The sequence below is a fragment of the Blennius ocellaris genome (genome assembly GCF_963422515.1).
Source record: "Blennius ocellaris genome assembly, chromosome: 5".
Classification (NCBI taxonomy): Eukaryota; Metazoa; Chordata; class Actinopteri; order Blenniiformes; family Blenniidae; genus Blennius; species Blennius ocellaris.
This window is the reverse complement of record NC_137654.1, coordinates 15088151-15108500: the sequence shown is the minus strand read 5'-3', so window position 1 is coordinate 15108500 and position 20350 is coordinate 15088151. Positions and strand designations below refer to the sequence as shown.

Sequence of the window (20350 nt, the reverse complement as noted above, 5' to 3'; positions counted from 1 at the left end):
GGCCCTCCGCTCGGTGATCTGTTCAAGCACACCCGTCCCCACTGCTGAATACCAAGAAAACAGCTTGCCATGTCCTTACAGTCGCAATAAACTCGCTTGTAATGAGTAGCACGTGTTGAGCTATTGTTGGTGCAGTACAGGGAGGAAGGAACACATTCCACTGGTTTTGAATAATGATTCGTCTTTATTTTAATCTAAAAAAAAAAAAAAAAAAAAAAAAAGAGGAATATGTATTTACATCATTTTGCACATTTGTGAATTACATGATTTTGCGATCCATTTTTCACCCCCCAACACTGTCAGAATGATACAGAACAAGAATTGTCAAAGGGCATCTGTTAAAACCTTTGCCATGCAATGTTGTTCGCTCATCTCGTACCTTTCATCGAGAACACCGCCAACAATTCATTGTACGCAGATATAAGTTGAGATTTCCCACATCTTCATAACATGAGTTGCATCATTTCACTAAAGCAAATACATTGCATTTTCCTCCGGGAAATAAAAGAATATTGTAAACCTTTCAGCAGGCGTCACGCTCGTTTTAAAGCGGACATAAAATGAACCTGATCGCTGCTGTCGAATCTTACATCATATATACAGTTCTAAAACATTTATTCTTCATATCAAAACAATCCTTTTTTTTAAATCATCTCACTACTCGCGTTATTTGTATTGTAGTGTACAATGAAATGTGTTTTTATTTGGCATTCAGATTCTCTCTTTTTTCTTTTTTTTTTGACGTGTTGAGAGGCAGCAAAACATGGAAACACTTGGATTTGCTTATATTCCCTTTTTAGTTTTTGACCCAGATATACAGTAGCAGCAGTTTGGATTTAAATAGTAACCTTGTGCTCTGCTGTTAAACGCATCCAGAGGTCCCTACACATATTTGTTCTAGGCTGGCCGAGCATCACACAGGTCAGCAAGACCTCCCTCGTACGTGGTATCCCCCGTTGCCTTACGTCCACTGCATCGCGGCCGCAATGTGCCGGAACTGGGACGCTGAGTGCAGCTGTAAACCTCAAACCAGACAAACTAAAGGCATTCAGAAAGTTTGTTCGGCCACTGCGAGGTGAACCGTCGATGGCTGGATGTGCTCTGTCGGCATCATTATGGATGATTTAAAAACACAGGCGAGAGGAGAGAAATCAACATTTCACTTGTTCCCGTGGCTGGCAGTACACGTCCGGAGAAGATATGTGATTGTTACTTTACACGTATGTACACATGGTGGGACGACGCCGGTTTCGATACAAAGGTGGGGGAGTTTTTCTTTTCTGTTAAAGATGGAACTACCAGCTGGAGTTTGTCAGGACATTGACTTGATGGACTCCACCAGCGTTTGCATTTCGGTGAAACTTCACAGTTTGCCTGTTACATACTTTTGGCTCTACAGACACCAGACAAGATCACAGTACTGTAAATGGTGTTACTCCCTCAGCGGAGCCACTGTGGCAACTTGACGGCAGACTGAAATCTGCCTTTTCGTCCCGTCTGGTGGAGCTTAGATTTGGCACCCTTCACCTGGTTCGCCTGGGAGACGCTTCGTGAAGCCGGCGCACAAAACAGGAAAATTAAATCAAGCTTCACAGCGGTTACACTTTATTGAGACAATATTAGTGCACAAAACCCACTTTCCTCTTTGAAAATACCATAAATTAGGAAAAGAACAAGGAACAATAAAAAAAAAAAAAAAAAAAAAAAAAAACAAGCAAGGAAAAAAAGTGCATGTTAACCATGGTATACACCACATTGTCTCATACTGTAGTTTACAACCTTTTTTTCAATGTTGTTTGTGTGTATTTTGATGTTTGCTTGTAGGTATGTGTTGTGTTTTGGGGTTTGTCTCCAGCTTGGAGGGGGTCAGGACTGAGATCCAGGCTGCTTCCCTGAGTTGTGTTCAACAGAATGGGTTACAAGCCTAAAAAAAGAAGAAAAGAAAACAAAAAAACAACAACATGGCTGTCACTACGTGGAACAATTTCCAGTTTTACATTTGTGCTTTTGATCAGAGCTGTAAAAATCTTTCCATGACTGGCGGATAACCTCGTGATGCCTACGACTAATGGTATTTCATTTCAGATGGCGCACAGGAGGTAAATCCAAAACGCAACTAAAACTGTAAACAAGGCTGCTGAAATCCCTGGATTTTTGTTTTTCTTTCTCCTTTAAAAAGAAAGAAAAAGTGACATTCCATTTTAGAAGACTGTAAAAATAGAGTTTGTACATCTTGCCAACGTATTTGTGGATATGGATTCTGCATTTTCTCAACACAAACACTATAAAAGTAAATCCAACAAATAGTCTGACTGAAAAAAAAAACCCAAAAAAACAATCACATCTAGCCAAATCCAGAAAGTGTTAGCACCAAATTTCAGTCTCAAGGTTTCTTTTTGATATTGCAGGTCTGTACAAACTAGTTTGTCCACAATAGCTTATGAAAATGTCCTCGTTGGCAGTTAATTCGGCCGTTCCAGTTTCACCCGCCGGACACCAGAATGCCGAGAAGGTCATTTGCTACCTAAATATTTACATAAAAAACTAAAAAGGAAAGAAAAATACACAACTACCTTTTTAGTTAGTTTCTACACATAAAGGGAAGGAACACCCGGCGTGCCATGGCGACCCGGGCTGATATGTACTGTATGTCTGAATGTCTGTGTGATCCTATGGCAGTGAGAAGTCACTGTTTTGAGGTAATTTTTTTTTTTTTTTTTTTTCATTTCTTAATCTTTTTTTTTTTGCTTGCAGGTGCGCACACACCTTCCACACTCGGCCTCGTCTTTCCTAAGTGTGTCAGCTGAGCGAGAAACAAAAATGCATCTGTTTATCATAAAGTGCCAGGCATTTAATGGAGTTTTTTTTTTGTTCTTTTTTTTTTTTTTTTTTTAAAGCAGCTGCAGCTGCAGCTGCCGCTGCCTCTGCTGCTGGTAAGGCTAATGAAACATATCGAGGGAAGGAGGATGAGATCAAATGATGAATTGATTTGAGAATTGAGGCTGTGCCTCTGAAACAAAATGGCGACTTGGTATTTCCGTGACCCAGCGGTTTGCTCGCCAGTCGGTTTTGCTTCGCGTACAGTGATGAATTTAAAGACAAAGACTCACAATCAGGATGATGCTAGGTCATTATGGGTAATATTCTGGGCTGTGCGTGAGAAGTAATTCATCGTGACACGATGTCAGGCTCCAGGTCTCGCTACAGCTGAACAGATGGGAGATTTTTTTTTTTTTTTTTTTAAACATCGGACTTTAGTTAATATGCGGTGACAATCCGATTTGTTACTGGTCGTGCGCGTTATGGAAAGCTGTAGTCTTGACAGAAAATGTGTACATCCCCAGTTTGCTCCAGGACCGTCTCCATCCTGCTCTCTCGCCTGCTACATCGAAACTGACAGTAAAATGTGCCCAGCACGAGGATGTATTCCTCTCCCTTGAAAAGACTCCGCCAACGTCTGAAAAGATGATCTTTTCTGTGACGACACACAGACAACACCTCAAAAAGCTTCCCCCCCCCCCCCCCCCCCCTCTTCTTTTTAAATAATATTGCCATTGTATGTACTCATAGGACTCCTTCACCTACTCAAATATAGAAAATACAAATTAGTGAGAGGCCGTACTAGAAGATATTTCATGTAAAGTATTCCACTCTTGCCATCATGCTGCAGTGTTTGTTAAGTTTGTTTGCTAAGTAGTGGAAATTGTAGTTTAGGAATAGAGTTTCTTAGAGAGAAGAGTCAGGGGAGCAGCCTCAGACCGTTTTTTTTTTGTGTGTGTGTGTTTTTTGGAGTAGGAGAAGGCTAATGTTTTGGTGTCCGTGCTTGTGTTAGTGTGTGCTGTTTATCTCTGCTCATGTTTTGCCACTAGCGTCATGTTTTAGTCGTTTTTGGACTGATATGTGTGGTTTGAGAGGAATGTTCATTGCCATCTGTACATCTGTGTGTGTGTGTGCGAGTGTTTTAATAAGCGTTTGTGTTGTTTTGCGCGTGCGGGGGCGTCGCTTCAATCTCACTCAGTCAATAGCTTGATCTCGTTGGCGAGGAGGGTGTTGAAGTTGTAAACTGGATCGGGCAGGTCGGGGAGGGCGGGGGGCGTGGACTGGCGCGGCGAGGACGACTGGGAGGGCTCGGCCAGCTCCGGGTCGCTCTCGCTGGAAGTGGAGCCCACGCTCATGTTGCACACGGCCTCGGGCAGCGAGCCGCCGCCGGCCGGCACGGCGCACACCTCGGGCTCGCTGCTGGTCTCGCTGGTGCTCGACACGACGGACAGCAGGGACATCTTGCGGGTGAGGCGGCTCGGGAGCATCGACAGGGCGTAGTCGGCGACGATGCCAGCCACGTCCATGCCACAGGCCTGGTCGAAGGCGATGAAGCCCACGTTGGCGTTGGCCTCGCACACCACGAACGAGCCGTCGTTCAGCTGCAGCAGGTCGATGCCGCACACGTCCATGCCCAGGATGTTCGACACCTCGATGGCCAGCTGCTTGCCCTGCTCGCTCAATGGGCACATCATCCCGACGCCACCTGACGAGCCAGACACACATGGAACCAGCCGGTGAAAACCAGCATCAACAACGAACCCGAGCAGAAAAGATATAAAAAGTCATGTGGAACACTGACTAAATTCCTAATTCAAAATGATCAAAAGCACTTTATCAAATCTGCCGGGAGTGAGTAAAAACATCGACGTGAACTGTTACGTAAACACTAAATAATCTGATGACTGATGTCCCAAATATGTCACGGTGCATTACAGCTTAGCTCCGGTAAAACTGTTCATGCTCTGACACTGAAAATCAGTCTCATCAGCGGTAGAGCTGTGCCTCCGGATCTCTTGAGGTGATACTAAGGTCGCGCTTGTTGGTTTTTCAGTTTCGCTCGACGAGCTTGCGAAGCAGATGCTTGACCACAAGCTTACAAAGATTCAGTGTTCATGTTGAAGAATGATTACGGTTTTCCAACGACTGCGGACACGTGGTCCGTTTGTTGGAGAAAAATTCAAACAACAGGCCGGCCCGACCTTTGTTAACAGGCAGTAATCATGAGTCCATTTCGGTGGGAAAACAGCAGTAATGTTCCAGTTTTCCCTGCTTACAACCACCAAATAACTGAGCTCCAGGCCAACACCCCAAAAGACAGGGAAAAAAAGAAGCAATGTTTGGAAAAATACAATCAGCTGGAGTTGCTTTGTAAATGTCGTGACCTTTGTGAGAAGGTAAAATCTTTTGAGTGTGCTTTCTTTTTGGTAAATCTTACTGTTGAAATAAGTCTCGAGTAAATTAAAAGTTACACTGAACACCAACTTACATTCATTTGTAAAAGATGTTTCTTTCCCACTGGTGCTGTACGATATAATGAGCTGTTTGCAGATAAAAACCTTAAATATTACTTTTGGGTACAAGTTTGAAAATGTTGACGTTTGCGAGTTTTACATGCACAGTGCATCTCATTAAATGAGGCGTAAAACACAATGTTGTTTATGTGAGCAAAAGTGTTTTCATAATTAAAATTCAAACTGCAAAATATGAGTGTTGGAACATGAAACACTGTAAATCCAATGACTTCAGAGTAAATTACTGGCAGCTGCGTTTGAGGTTCGCAAGAACAAAAGTCAGTGCGACACATGAGGCGTTTCAGTTGGGTGGCATCATCAAATATTTGAGGTTTTACTTCAGCAATTCAATACTGTACCAAAAGTATCTGCTTTTGTCTGTGTCGGGCCTCACTCATTCAGGCCATAGACCTGATAATCTCTTAAAAAAAACAAACAGACAGACACTATGTATAACAAACATACAAAAGGATTCAAATAGTTTTCACATGTAATTGCAGCAGAGCAGAGGAAGTGACACGATTTGACCACATGACCGTGGAAAAGAAAACCTGCTTTCATGTGTCTGCTGTGAGCAGGACAGTTGTGTATATGAGTGTGTGTGTGTGTGTGTGTGTGTGTGTGTGTGTGTGTGTGTGTGTGTGTGTGTGTGAGACCATTGTCATCGTGCCTACCCAGCGAGCAGTTGCTCTGCATGCGGCCGTCCGTGGAGCAGCGCAGCATGGAGCCGATGACACGGCCGCCCACCAGGACCACACGCACATCGCGGCCGTGAGACTCCTTGACATACTCCTGGAAAAGGTAGGGGGTGTCATGGCGGATGAGGTGGCACAGGTCCGTCAGGTGGTGCTTGTCCCTTGCCAGGAACACAGCCTTGCCTAGAAGAAAACAAGAGATGGGGGGGAAACGTTGAGAGACGAGCCGGGGCCGTTACACTGCGGTGACACTCCTCCATCAACATTCAGACAAAGATGCTTGCTCGTGCAATTTGACCTCCTTTCGGATGACTTCCTTAAAAAGTTTTTTGCTGATGAGTGGTGTCTTCTGCTGACCCCGTCTCGTGCCAGTTCCCATTTCTCATATAATGGACAGGGCTGTGCTCTTAGCAGCCACGCAACTGCTTCTCACACAGGATAGAAGACGCCTGTTTTAATTAGCACCGCCCGGCTCCGTCTCCTTGTTGCTGAGACCTCCGACCCCTGTTCCAGGAAACGCCGCGTGACCACGGCGTGTCCGTGCGCATCGTCGGTGACATTATGGAGATGGCAAACAAAGAAACAGAGGCGCTATGACGCAACACGAGAAAATCAAAAACAAAACCGGGCCCTGTGACTTAGTGAGACACGTGCGCCTTCCTGGATGGTTTTAGAGAATTGAAAGAAGAGATTATGTGCATATCTATCAAAGGAGCATTGAATTAAAATTTTGGATCGAGGATATACTCCATAATTGATAGCAATTTGAAACCCTCTTTTGTATCCGTCCACAGGCCTGCGCTGAGAAGGACGGCGAGCTGGACTTCAGCCGGTGTCAACGGTCAACCACAGAGACTGAAAGCAACCCGAGACACCAAACTCCCCAAAACAGGGTCAAGTTAGTGGTTGACCAACGGCCTCTTCCTCTAACAATGTGATTTGGTGGCATTGCAGGAAGCATTGTTACCTCTTCGCACAATGGTAGAGCCCGCCAAGTGTCCATAGCTATGAATAGGAACGAGCTAATGGGTCAGCAGACACCGAGGTTAATCTTCTGCTCACGCAACCTCACCACAAGCTTCTATTTCGAGTTGGCAGCAGCAGCAGAAGCAGTCCTAATCATTTAACACTCTGTTAATGAATTTCATATAAGGGTGGACTGGAATCTCATCAGTGGGCTCGGGGTGTGCATAAATTTGAGGTGTGGCGAAGGGGGGGGGGGAGAACATCGCAAGTGACAGTGAGAGGAGTGCATCACCTCTGTGGCCACGTGCGTTTTTCACCACCACCGGGTAGCCCAGCGGCTCCGCCTCGTCAATCATCTTCCGGAAGTTGTCGTGTCCTCCTGGGAAACGCCCATACGCACACACGCACACACACACAGTACAGAATATTAAACGCCGTCCTTGTTTTGATAGCATGGTTCACACATTACGGGCGGCGTAGCAGGGCGGGGGAGAGGGAATGTGGCCTGTCGCTATGGAAACAGAAGCGACTCAAAACAGCGAGGCTGCAGGAGGGGTGTCCTCAGCTTATACTTGGCGCTTGATTCATGAGATCGGAACAGTGGAGTCACTGAACGATGCATTAATGTGAGGCAGCTGACCATATCTGATGCTGATTTATAACGGCAGCATCGTAGCAACAGATGTGCTTCGGCTTTCTCGGCCTCATCTGAGGTGATCAGAAAATGTGTAAAAGAAATATTGAAAAAAAAAAAAAAAAAGAGGTGTTGATATAAGTCCACTTCCTTGTTACAGTCTCTCTCTCTCTCTCTCTCTCTCTCTCTCTCTCTCTCTCTCTCCCTCTCTTTCTTTGTCTTCCTGTCTGTTCTTATCTGGCATTCTTTCAAGGGAACAGATGTGAGTGACCCTGTCACATGGCTTTTTCCAGATGCACCAGCTCACATGTGTTTTCAGTGAGAAGGGGGAAGAAAAGAGGCAGAGGAGGGGGAGAGGGAGCAGACACCAGATGAAATGTGGTTCAAACCCAGTCATAAGTTGCATCAGCCCGGGCAACGCTGGCAGTGGCATCTCTTATTTTGAAAAATCATGAGGGGGCATGGGGTGGGGTCTTTCGCTGGGGTGGGGGGGGGATGTTACATAAGCTCTCCAGCTGCTCTGTATGCAGGGCCTGTGTAGAGAGGAGGGAGGAATGTAGGCCAAACATCCCCCTCCTCCCCCTTTATTTCTTTCACTATCTGTATCCTTCTCTTTCTCTCCTCTGAAACAATACAGCAGTCTGGGGTTTTATTTGGAGGGGGGGGGGGGGGGGGGGGTGGGGGGGGGGTGTCACTGGTTGTCAGCTTTTTGTAGTGATTCATAACATCAACAAAGTACAACAAAGACAAACATCAGTCATGGTTTTATCTTCTGGCGGTCGTTCCGTGTTTTTAAACCATAGGATATGAAACCGACAGTGTCGGAGGCAGTGTGAACATTATGACGAGCACTGGTTTGGTGGCGAGGTCGTCCAGACGCTGGCCCTGTTTTGGAGCAATTTACAGTGGAGACGTGGACGTCTGACTCAGGGCTTATTAATCAGTTTTATACGCGCACATGTTTACTAAAGCCTGTAATGCAACTAATGTGATTGAAATGTTCGAAAAACAACGGCTTTACGGCTGCACGGTGTGCAGGTGGTCAGTACCGTCACGTCTTTGATATGCCGGTTCAGGTTAGTTACATTTGGATATTTCAGTTGAATGAAGCGAAACTGAATTGACACAGGCTGCACAGTAGTGGTTAGCAGTCTCCCTTCATAGTGAGAAAGACCAACCTGGACTTCAACTGGGACTGAAATGGCATAATGGATGGATGCATCGATGCTTAGATGATGTTCACATCTGTTTTCTACTTTCACTCACTTTCATCCATCTTCCATATCGCTTAATCCATCTTAGGTGTCGGAGTGTGAAGGCAGGTTCCACCCTGGACATTCCTCAAGTCCATCACAGGACAAACAGACGGCCACAGGCTCACATTCCTGCTCAACTTAAAGTCACCAGTGAATCCTGAAATGTTTTTGCCCTGATCCAAACTACTATACTACTGCGTGGCCTGTCAACTTTGTTTCACTTCGTTTCAATACAATATACGAATGTAACTAGACAATATGTCTCTAAAAACACCGCCAAGTGAATAGAAATGCTGCTTCCTGTCTCCACCGCCCAGCCACTGACACACTCCACTGTGCTGTGTGCACACAGCCTAATGAGGCAAACGGGACGAGCACAGTGAGAATGTGCACGTGGTGACGGGTGGTGCTCCTGCTCTAATGTAGGTGAGAGAAGTGGAAGTGGCTCTGGGAGCAGCTGGAAATAGTAACAGGTGAAACGCGTGGCTGATTGCTCTCTGCACTTCATGGGAGCCGACACATTAAGACCCCGGGGTCGACGAGCAGGAAAGCTGGAAAGCTTTGTTTTGCATTAAACATTAGGTTCCGTTACTCCTCCACGCATTTCCAACTCCACATCATCTTGCAGGAGTCAGACTGCGTCCGCCGCTGAACTCGCCGGACTATTACCGACGGGACACAGTGATGCGGGAGGACTAAAAGCGGATCCCTGCCTTACCGTAGGAGAAGGTGTCGGGGAGAGGCACCCCGTGGCCGGCCAGTTCCTGAAAGGTCCAGAACTTGTTGACGCAGTTGAGTATGGCCTGAGGCCGGTTGATGAGTCGACAGCCCATCTTTTCCAGGTGGCGCAGCACAGTGATGTCGCTGTCTGACTGCACCCAAGGCGTGGGCACCCGCACGACCACCACCTGCGGGTAAGACGTCACCAGCTCCTGCTCCACTCGGAGTCCTGCCGGGATGACAAACAAAGACAAGGGGAGTGGATGGAGAGGTGGGAGAATGATCAGGATTAGACATGAACTGCTGTGTCCTCCCTTGCGTCGCACCATTGTTTACTGCTTCCATTAACATCCTACAACGTCATATTTAAAGCCTGGAAACACTTTCAGGCTGCTCGGCCATGATCTGGAAGCCATCCGCTACCGGTGGAAAAGTTTAGTCCTGTGATGGAGACTGCGGACACGGCTCCAGTAGTCGGCTGGCCTGCAGCGCCAGGAAGAGGGAGCCAGCTGCAGGGCCGATGTTGTTGAGTCGAGAAGTTGGAACAAACCGTGCCTGCTGATATGAATATTTACATCTGCCATGCTCCCCTTGCACCGCCGCCACGTACTGTGTTTTTCTCCTGCGAGGAACTTTACTCAAACTACATAGTCACAATTGAGAGAAGAATTTGTAAATACCACTGTTAACAGATAAAATGTATCGCTTGAGCTTTTATCTGTTCCCGCCATTTCATAAAACTATTATTCCAGATGATAAAGGGCATCTTTACCTCCACACATGAGACATTCCTATCAACTGACTTCTAATACAGACTATGCCGCCGATATGAATATCATTTGCATTAAAAACATTGCTGAAATAATTCAATGTCAAATACGAATCCATCTGATCACGCTTGAAGCAGCATTGGTACAAGGAAGCAAAGGAGAAAACAAAGTATCAAAAAAGGAGAAGTGTGACGTAGGCACGATGAAAACTGAAGGTTATACAGCTCTTATTGGCCTGTAGAGAAAAGCTCTTTCAGTTTGTACTCACTGTGCTTCACCACTTTAACAATAGACACACAGAGCTAATAAAAACTAAAAGCAGGGCTTATTAAAACGGCACATGTTTGTTGAAAGGTGTAGCAACAAATATCCGACTTTCAATTTTCTGTTTGTTGATGACTTGAGACGTGAGGTGAGGATCTCTGACTGGGTAAATAACAAGCACACACACAGTCCCGCCTGACATCACCCAAGTCCGGTGTTTATCAGGTGCATGCATCTCCGGGACGAACGACGATTTTGAAGCAGGCGAAACCATTTTCTTGAGATTAGATCGATACAGATGGCACATTTACGAGCCGTGAGCCAACAGTTGGGCAGCCTTTTCACTTGTGGCCGGTGATACTTTGTCAGCACGTCTGAGCGGAAGAAATAGAGGCAGATTGTGAGATTTCCGAGCCCGCGACGCGACAGCTCATCGGGATGAACAGATTAAGTGACGACAAAACCCCAGCGCTTACATGCACGGGTGTCACATGTACTCTTTGTACTGAAAAACAAGGGAGGAGACGTATTTGTCGCTGGCACAGCACTTCACCTCCACCGTGGCAGGGATTTCGGCCATCTTAGATCGCGCAGCCTCACAGCGGTGGCAGCGGCACCGTCTGGGATCATCGCAGGTCAAGAGAAGCCTGAAGCTTGCTGCATATGTTATTACAACAGAGAGATGTCCGACCGCCAGCAGATGTGCTGCGCATGAGGGCCCCCGGTTGATGCGCCGTCCAAGGCTTTCTGGGTCATTGTGTGCACGGACAGGTAAAGTACGGCCGACATGTAAAAGGCGGCAGAAAAGGTCAGCAATGTCTTGTAGCGACCGCAGAGGAAACGTGGCGGATGAAAATAAGAGTATGAAGCTGCAAAGAGGCCCCACCCTTTTTTCTCCTCCTCCTCCACCTCCTCCTCCTCCTCTTCCTCACAGCCTCAGTACAGAAGCAGGAGGATTCACTGTCTCTCCAACCCTATTCAGCACTCTTCACACACTGCTGTGATTGTGCAGCCAGCGAGAGCACAGTGAGTGGTGTTACAGTGGGAAGTGTCAGGGGAGGTGGTCTCATGGCTTTTGACAGACAGTGTTCACAGTCCCCGTCTCCGATCTCCAGGGGGAACCAAACAGACACCAATGAGGCAGCCGCATGAATCAGTCCTATTCATCTGCGTGAGCGTCCGTGTGCGCCGCGCCGCCTGTCATGTGACCACTGCAACAGCTTTCAGAAATCCTGATCATTCTGGTTTATAATGACTGCAGCATTAGGTTTGTAAAGGTTGAATTACTGTGGTCAAGTCCTGTTTAGAGTTCCTCCTGACTCCTTCCTTGGTCTTTGCGATATTTTCACGGTTGAAGGCATTGTATAAGTGAGTGCCATTATTAATCTGCCTGACAATGCTAACAAGCTTTGTAAGCATGCCATTGCAATGTCACAAAGCAAGGCGACAAAACGCTGTGCCAGTGTTTGGCTGGCGGAACCTGCCAACCCTGACTGCAGTCTCACTGTAGAACTGGATGTCCTGTATACATCAGTGTGACCGGGAAGCACTTTAACCCACAACCCTCTTTCATTGCTTATTTCTATATCTCTCATCCCTAAAACACTTCAGACAAAAACATCCATTACAAAAGGCCACTGCAAGGCCAGGCAGGAGAAGAAACAACCTCTTGTGTTTTGAGCAGTCGTGCAGTGAAAGAGGAACATTGCCACTCTGAGCCGTTTGAGGCTGACAAGACATATCAGAAGATCAACATTTGGCAAGAGAAGCATGTGCAGTGTCACCGGGATATATTCAGATTAGAGGACACAAATCCATACAGCACTCACTCAGAGGAACAGCGACATCATTTATATCGTGGATTTAGGGCAGGGGAGTGCTTAAACACTGAATTCTGAAACTTCCATCTCAAAAAATGTCTTGAAAATTAAAATGTTTCTCTGAAGGTGGAGCAATAACACTGAGATGATCTCATGTGCAATGTGACAGACCGTAAAAAGCCATTGTCTCTTTAATACAAGGGCACCTAACGACTACTGTACGCCCATCTCTTTTATACGGAAGATGTGTTTTGTGTCCAATGGCAGCATCCAAAAAACACTTGTATAGCAATCCACATAGAGTGTGATAAAAATCTGATAAATCCACATGTTCTTATGTCTGAGATCCGTCGGATGAATATTTGAGGTTTCATACAATCTTCATGCTAATTATAGCAGTTGTGCTGGTGTTTCTTTTCCTTGCTGAGCAAGGGATTCACGTGAACTGGGCCTGCTGAATTCAGTCACTCAAGCTAAATAAAATGCTGACTACTGTGACTAATGACACCTATTTTACGTGTTGGTAACAGGAGTGCAGCGGTGAGTCTGCCTGCACTCCCCCGGACGCCCGCGAAATGGCTATATTTAACATTTTGACTTAATGCAATGTAGGAAATACTTTCTGACCAGTCTCGGTGGCAGAAACAAACAAAACATCACGCTGCTGCTATTTTCGCTGTCACATGACAAAAATATGCATCCTGCGGGATGTGCCAGAGATATGGCGGTAGAAGAAAATCGGACAGGATGATGATGGTGCACCGTCATACCTTCAATAATGTTTATAGGATTTGTGGTCATTGGCTGCAGTTAATTCCCTCCACAGTTTCCACAGCGATCAGAAACATCTTCCAGCATTGGAAAGTATGTTGAAAGACTTCAGACTCCCGTAATCATAGAGAAGGCACTATTCTCTCTCACCACTGCCCTTATGGAAATTATACGCCGTATAAATTTATATTGAGACAAAAATTATTATTTTTTAAAACTGTTTTGCATAGACATGCATTGCAAGTACAAACTTAATGCTGCATGTCTGACAAAACTAGCAATGACGAAAGTTATAAAACTCAATGTATGAAGTGAAGCTGTGCGCCGTGCACGCTTCCATCCTATCTACAGGAAAAGGCAAATACTCGGAGCCTTGTCAGCAAAACCAATAAAATGCTAATTGACCCTTTGCATGCTGCATGGGAGAAGCTGCAAATGAGATACTGCTGGCTAATTGACAAACAAGCTGCTTTTCTGGAGGAGCACATCTATTAAAGCCCCGAAAAGGCAGCACACTGCATGTAACGCATATCTTGTCGAACATGTGTGTACTTCAACCGGTAAACCTTGCTGCAAATAACTTGCGGAGTGTGGTGAAGCAACAAAAACAATGTGAAAGTTACTTATTGCAGCGACCAAACAGCAGGAATCATTAAGGCAGCTAAAATTAAATATGCAGCACACGCCCCAAAACAAAGTTTTCTCCCCAAAAACAACCAATAAAGTGTTGACATCAAAAGTAAAGCATCTGGGTAGCATATCCGTTGAAACGGACACACACACTGAGACGATAAACTGACACCCAACCTGCCTCAATGTTCAGCCTCCAGCAACACACAAGTGTTACATTTATCATCTGTGGGGTAAAAAAAAAAGAAAAAAGAGTTTGGTCGCACACAGGAGGATCACGGAGGATTGGGGCATCAATTCATATCCGGTCTCTGCTTAAATCCACCCAGTCATGAGATGTGAAATGCCTCTAGCTTGCTGAATGCTGGCTTGAGCCGTCTTATGCAAGGACGGGGGGGATCATTTGCCATTAAAATGAAACAATGTGCATGTGTGAGACCGCGTATTGATCTCCTCCTCCTCGGGACACGTTGAACCCATTAACTTCTGCGCAAAATGTGGACCTCAACCAGACTTAAAGACAGACGAGAGAAAAACACTTGAAATAGCAGGCTGTTAAGTTGTTAGAAGGCATTGTGACCTTTGCCAAAACAAATATGTGTGCATCTTTCTCTAACTATTAAAAGGTGATTGATAAACAAATGCAGGTTTTAAAGATGCTTATTTATACACATGTCCCATGTGATTTTCTTATAAACTGAATCACTTAATAAAGATTGGCATTATTCATCTTACACTATTTGTTGTGAATTACATTTTAACAGAGAGGTCTGTGACCACAAGGGGATTACTGATCTCATGACAGTCAAACACTATGTGTGTTGCATGTAGAAACAGTGAAACTGTTAAAATATACCTTATTTAATTTCTTAATCAGTACAAACCTTTCCCTCCCTAAGTCATTCTATGTCCGCCTTTGTACTTGTACTAACTCGTTTTCCATTCCTTTGTTCTAACCCAGAAACATTTAAATAGCCTGGAGGGATGTGCATGTTACAAGATTGAAACCAACTCCACTTTAATAAAGATGATGCGGTCAGTATGTGAAATCCCCTTTAGGTTTTTTTTTGGACTGGAGACTTGCACTTAATGCTACGAGCACAAGGCCGGTGTGCACTTTCAAGACCCCAGCCATGAGGTATGAGCTCTGTGGCTTCCTGTGCAGCAAGCCAATGGCGTGGCCAATCTGGTCCACTGGCTGTTAATCTGAGATGTCAAGCCCTGGCCCAGAAGACATTTACTGTAGGGCAAGCATGGATTTGCAGGTCATGCTAACTGCCCCGCTCATGTGCGCTGTCCTAAACTACAGGTCTAGACAGGTGTTCACCCACATACCTACACTGGGTCGACTAAGCCGCGCTTCCGGCAATGTTTTGTCATCTTGTGCTAAATAGATTAGTCTGTTCTGATTGGCGAGACTTTCTCAAATCATGTACAGTCTGCACATATCTAATGGTGCTGCACTGTGGAATATATGTCAAGTCCTAATTGACAAGTCTCAAGCTTAAATAGCAACCTGCTAATATGTGAACACTCACAAAAAGTCTTCAGCAGCATGGTGTGGCAGTATGAGGTAACAGTATGCCATGAGGAGAGGGACTTGCAGTCCAGCCTCAACCTCATCACCCCCCCCCCCCCTCCCCCCTCCTCCTTTCCAGTCCAATCCAGCCTGTGCCAATGTCAGCCTACACCATTTGTGTGTTAATTGAGAGTTTCACACCCCTCATAGTGTGCCTTGGCCCCGCTTCCCACCACCCTGTTGAATTCCTTGTGTGTCCGTTTGCTGGAAGTTTATACTGTTACCATCGTTTCATCGAGGCTCCCTAAAGCCCCGTCTCCACCGCACACAAGTGCCGGGACGGAGCGGAGCGGTACGGAGCAGTTCGGAAGCACTAACCCCGACCGAAGTTTTGGGTCGTGTGAAAAGTGGGCGGGGCTTATGAGCTCCGCAGAAATGTGACATTATAACAGAAAAGAAAGTCGTCAGATGTAGATCTTATGAATCCTCTGTTGTTGTTTAAATTCTCCACTTTGCACTGTTATTTTTTGCAGCGGGAAAAAAAAAAAAGTTACTTTTTGCAGCAGTCATTTTTTGCAGCGGAGAGCTGCAACTTCCGTGTTTGTTGTGAGAGAGCAAGTCGCTCGGCCACTTGCCGGCGACTTGGGGCCACGTGCCCCGCACTCGAGCGCTCGGGTGTGGGGCAAGTGACCGGAGCGTTCCCCCCGGTTGGCTGAGGCACAGACACGGGAGTCTAAGCTTTCTGCTCAAACGCAGGAGGTTCTCCACTCCGGCGCTGATCGCGGTCCGGCAGCACAGCGCCGGAACACGGAGGCTCCGAGCTCCTTTTCATCGCTTCCGCGGTCCGTCCCCGCGATAAAGCGCCACTGACCGCGGCTGAACAGAACGCTGACCGCCTCTGGAAAGCGGAGCTGCCGGAGCGCGGTCAGCGCCGGAGACGAAAGCTCCAGACTCCGGTGTCCCGGACGCGCATCAGCGCCACGGCCAGCGCTATGCTGCAAACAGAAAACTCCAACGCGTTGCAAAGTCCCGAGCCCCGGTCTCCCCCTGCCTCAAGTCCGCTCTTTCACAACAAACACTAAAGTTGAGCAGCAAAGAAAAGAAAATGAAAATAAAAACAACCAGTGCACAGATGACCACACTGACAGCAGAGGATTCAGCCGGCACATTAAAATATTGAGGGCGTGTAGTAAATCACTGACCAATCAGCAGACAGCAGCTCAAACTCAGACCCGTTCCAGGGTAGCGGAGAAGCGGTCGCCTTTGGAGCGGTTTAGACTGCATTCCTGTCGCGACACGCGAACCGGAGCGGTGTAGACCGGTCTAGGCGGGTACTTTTTGTGCGGTGGAGACTCCTGTCATGACACGCGAACCGGAGCGCTGTAGACCGGTCTAGGCGGGTACTTTTTGTGGCTGTCATTACTGAGAATATGTGATCATAACACAATGTTTGCAGGGCAGATAAAATGCCATGCATGCATAATAGTAGACCAAACTCAAAATGAAGAGTTACTTTAGGTTTCTATCGAGTTCATTCTATACATGTATCAGCTGAAAACAGACACATTGTACTGCCACAAGATGCGAGATATTAGCTTCCCTTCGCAGCTTCTGGTGAGACAAAGATTATTGCTTTTAACTGAAAAGTGTAACTGATCATGTAGATGTTCCCTCCATTATGAGACTCATCAAAACCTGAAAACACAGCCTCACAAGCACGAGTAATATCAATACGACTGTGTTTCAAATGTACGTATGATTACCCACATATTTCTTTTTGGTGTTTTTTTTTTTGGTGGGGGGGGGGGGGGGGGGGGGGGGGGGTCGCAGCGTATTGAGGGGAATTAAATGAAGCGTCATCGCGCCCCTCAGTCTGGAGGCAAGTCTATCTGGAAAGTGGGTTAGGCGGTCACGGCTGTGCTTCCTTGCTAGCAGGCAGGCAGACCGGGCTAGCCCGTCTCCCCGCTCCACAACACCAGACAATGACCGCCAGCCATTAACTCCGGAGGCGCGTAACGCGCGATCGATCCCAAAAATAAACCAAACGGCATCGTTATCACACGCTGTTTTACGACCGGGCAAACGCTGATCGATGGTGGAGAGGAGGAATGTTATAGGAGGGGGGGGGGGGGGGGATACTTGCCTAGCTGCCCCTCGCTGATCGTCAACACGATCTGATCCATGAGGAGAGAGCGGAATTCCACATCCTCGTCGGCGCAGCGCTCCTTCAGCGCCCGGAGGATCTGTACTTGGGGGTACTCCTGGCTGATGCGCCGGTCGGTCACGAACCATACCCGGGAACACATCTTTCTTTGGGGGATTGAAGAAGTTGTGGAGGTGGAGGGAGAGAGGGGGGGAGATCCGTGTGGGGGCGGCAGGTGTGCAGTGGCAGGCTGCGCGGGATTCGGGGGTCGGGCGGCAGGGGGATGCTCACACAATGGAGACCTCGGCCGCGGCGGAGAGCGAGCTGAGCGGGGCTGTGATGTGGCTAAAAACAAGCGCCGCGACTCAACCGCTGTCTGGACCGGAGCCGGCTGGGACCGAGAGTCTTCTTTATCACCTTTGTTTCCCGTCGCCTCCAGCCATCGAGTCCTCCCGGGGTGCAGATGGTTGAACCCAAACCGAGGGGGGGAAAAAAATCGACACAGAGGATGAAAAAATAACGGAGTTTGCTTCACGCGCAGAAACTTGTTTTCTTTCAGCCGAAGCGCAGCTCTTGCCGTCGGGGCAAACAAAGCTCAGAGCTGCGCCGCTTTGTATTTCCGCTCGCCGACTCCGAGCTGCCGGTTGAGTTGTCCCAATATCACAGCGATGTAAACCGCCAACTCTTCGGTTTGTTACAGTAAAGTACAGCGACACACACGAGCAATCTCTGCCGCCTTTGGCTGCTCTCCACGAGGTATTGGTGCTGAAACGTGCACGCGCTTCGTTTACAACTCCATTCGCCGCGTCCCCGTGCGCGACAAACTGTCGGGGGCGTGTCCCAAAAAAACCCAAAAGCGCTGCGCCGCGTCGGCCAATCACAGGCAGTCATCTGCCTCCCTGCTGAGAGAACATGCGGAAGATGTGGGCGGGCCGCCGCCGCATCTGACCAATAGGAGAGGGCCAAGCGGGGTGAAAGGGCGGGGCTCCCGCGAGGGCGCGCGGCGTGCCTCTGTGAAACGGTGCAAGGAGAGGAGGCTGCAGCAGCGCGCGCGCACGCACGCACGGTCCGCGCGCTTTCCGAACCGGTTCAGACCAGACGGCGAGAGGTTTGGCGGATACCGACGACGCTTGTCTCCGTGTCCAAGTGACAGGAAATGAAACAAGGTCACGACAAATCAAACCCGCTGCCATCGTCTTCTCTTATCCACCATTCTGCGTCGGGTTCTAAAAGACTTTAAGAGGCGTTTTCTGTACAAGTGTCTCGTGTTTAGACGCTGTCTTTTGTTGAGTGGAGGGGAAACACCTCGGCGTGTGACCCACTTCTCTCTCCCTCTACGTCTGCGTGAATAACGGACCGTGCGGCGATCACCGGGGGTGTGGTTGGTCACGCGTCTCAGCAAAAACACACACTACGGATATTTGGAGAACAAAATGTGGGACATTCAACCGAATAAAATCCATTAAGCCTCTTAGAAAATATGCTTTTGAATCTGCGTAAATCGCCTCGGGTTAAATGTTTTGCTATACTACGATTATAACAATACATTTATATATTGAGTTTATGAAAAAAAATACGAATTTTTGTTTTATTTGGGGGTAATTGCTCATTTATTCAACTGTAAATCTGGAATTAACCCACAGTTACTGTCACGGCAACGACACACTTCCTGTTTACACCCCTCAAAGCATTGTGGGAACTGTAGGCTTTGAATTCATAACTGCGCCCCCCGATTTAATACAATATAATAATAATAAAAAAAATACTCCTTAATCTTTATTAAGATTAAAGAGTGAAATTGATGGGGAACATTTTGCATGATTACATATTAATGTTCCTCATTTTAAATATTGTTCATTACTAAATATATTATCCAACATCTTAGATGTCTGTTTCACTGTTGAATAAAATAATTCATTTCAAATGGCCCTAGAGCATGTATTTGTTTTTAAATGGAAATGTTTTGCATTGGATTGCTATTGTTGTAGCACTGCATTGACTGGGTAATAATAGCTAACAGAAACAATACCAGATATGTTATGTATGAAATTGATTTACTCGACATTGGCCTGCAAATGTTGTTGTTTATAAAATGTTTTGAATTTAGAACCAATTTTTCATAACAATCAAAACATTAACCATCCATCTTATTGTTTTATCTAATTTGGGGTTGCAGGGGTTTGAAGTCAACCCCTGGTCATTGAAGTTAAGTGTGATTAAGTGTGACATTTAAAAAATGCTATGAAGCAGGTTAGATTGGACGTTCATCATTAAATAAGGCAAAGTAATCCACTCATTATTAACTAAATACTCATTTAAGAAGTTAGGCTTAGGATATGTGAGTCATTGTTGAGACACGATACAGAGAGTTCAGAAGAAACAAACAGCAAAAATTTGACAAGTCGAGAACATTTTCTGTGATACTTTCAAGTATGACAGACTTCCGTGCATGACCAACAGTCAAAATGTTTTGTATTGATCAATAAATAGATGTTTAAAAAAAAAAGTAGCTATAACCTATCATTTTCACCCATTCTCACTATTAAATTAACTTTTGTTCAATTCTTAGCAACTCATCGTATATTCTTGTCCAAAACTGAATATGTAAACTATGTAATTCCACTGAGCTGCTGTGTTGAATTAAAGTTACATATCATATTTAAAGGACTTATAATAAACTTTGGTCTGATAAATTGTTGATGGGTTCTCGGTGCTGTTTTCACCAAATTTTCTAGGCATATTAAAATATACCTCTTTTTATTTTAATGTCATTAACCATTTTGGTCGACATACTTTTAATCACGTCCTGAATCAATTCATAATTGTAAT

At 46.3% G+C, this 20350-nt stretch overlaps 1 protein-coding gene across 1 annotated transcript; it reads right to left on the bottom strand.

The window, feature by feature from the left end:
• Positions 1-183: 183 nt before the first annotated feature.
• rimkla (ribosomal modification protein rimK-like family member A) lies at positions 184-18252 on the bottom strand. Its single transcript, XM_080497094.1, has 6 exons — positions 17522-18252; positions 9603-9833; positions 7287-7373; positions 6008-6211; positions 4015-4525; positions 184-1546 (listed from the first exon to the last, which is right to left on the bottom strand). The coding sequence occupies exons 1-6, from the start codon at positions 17682-17684 to the stop codon at positions 1441-1443; spliced, it is 1302 nt and encodes a 433-aa protein (XP_080353220.1). The 5' UTR covers positions 17685-18252; the 3' UTR covers positions 184-1440.
• Between the last annotated feature and the right edge of the window lie 2098 nt (positions 18253-20350).

Coding starts and splice junctions, on each gene's coding strand:
- rimkla (XM_080497094.1), bottom strand. CDS start 17,684: ATGTGTTCCCGGGTATGGTTCGTGACCGACCGGCGCATCAGCCAGGAG. Junction 7,374..9,602: donor CCCCGACACCTTCTCCTACG/GTAAGGCAGGGA, acceptor GGCGTTTCCCAG/GAGGACACGACAACTTCCGG. Junction 6,212..7,286: donor AAACGCACGTGGCCACAGAG/GTGATGCACTCC, acceptor GTTTTCTTCTAG/GCAAGGCTGTGTTCCTGGCA.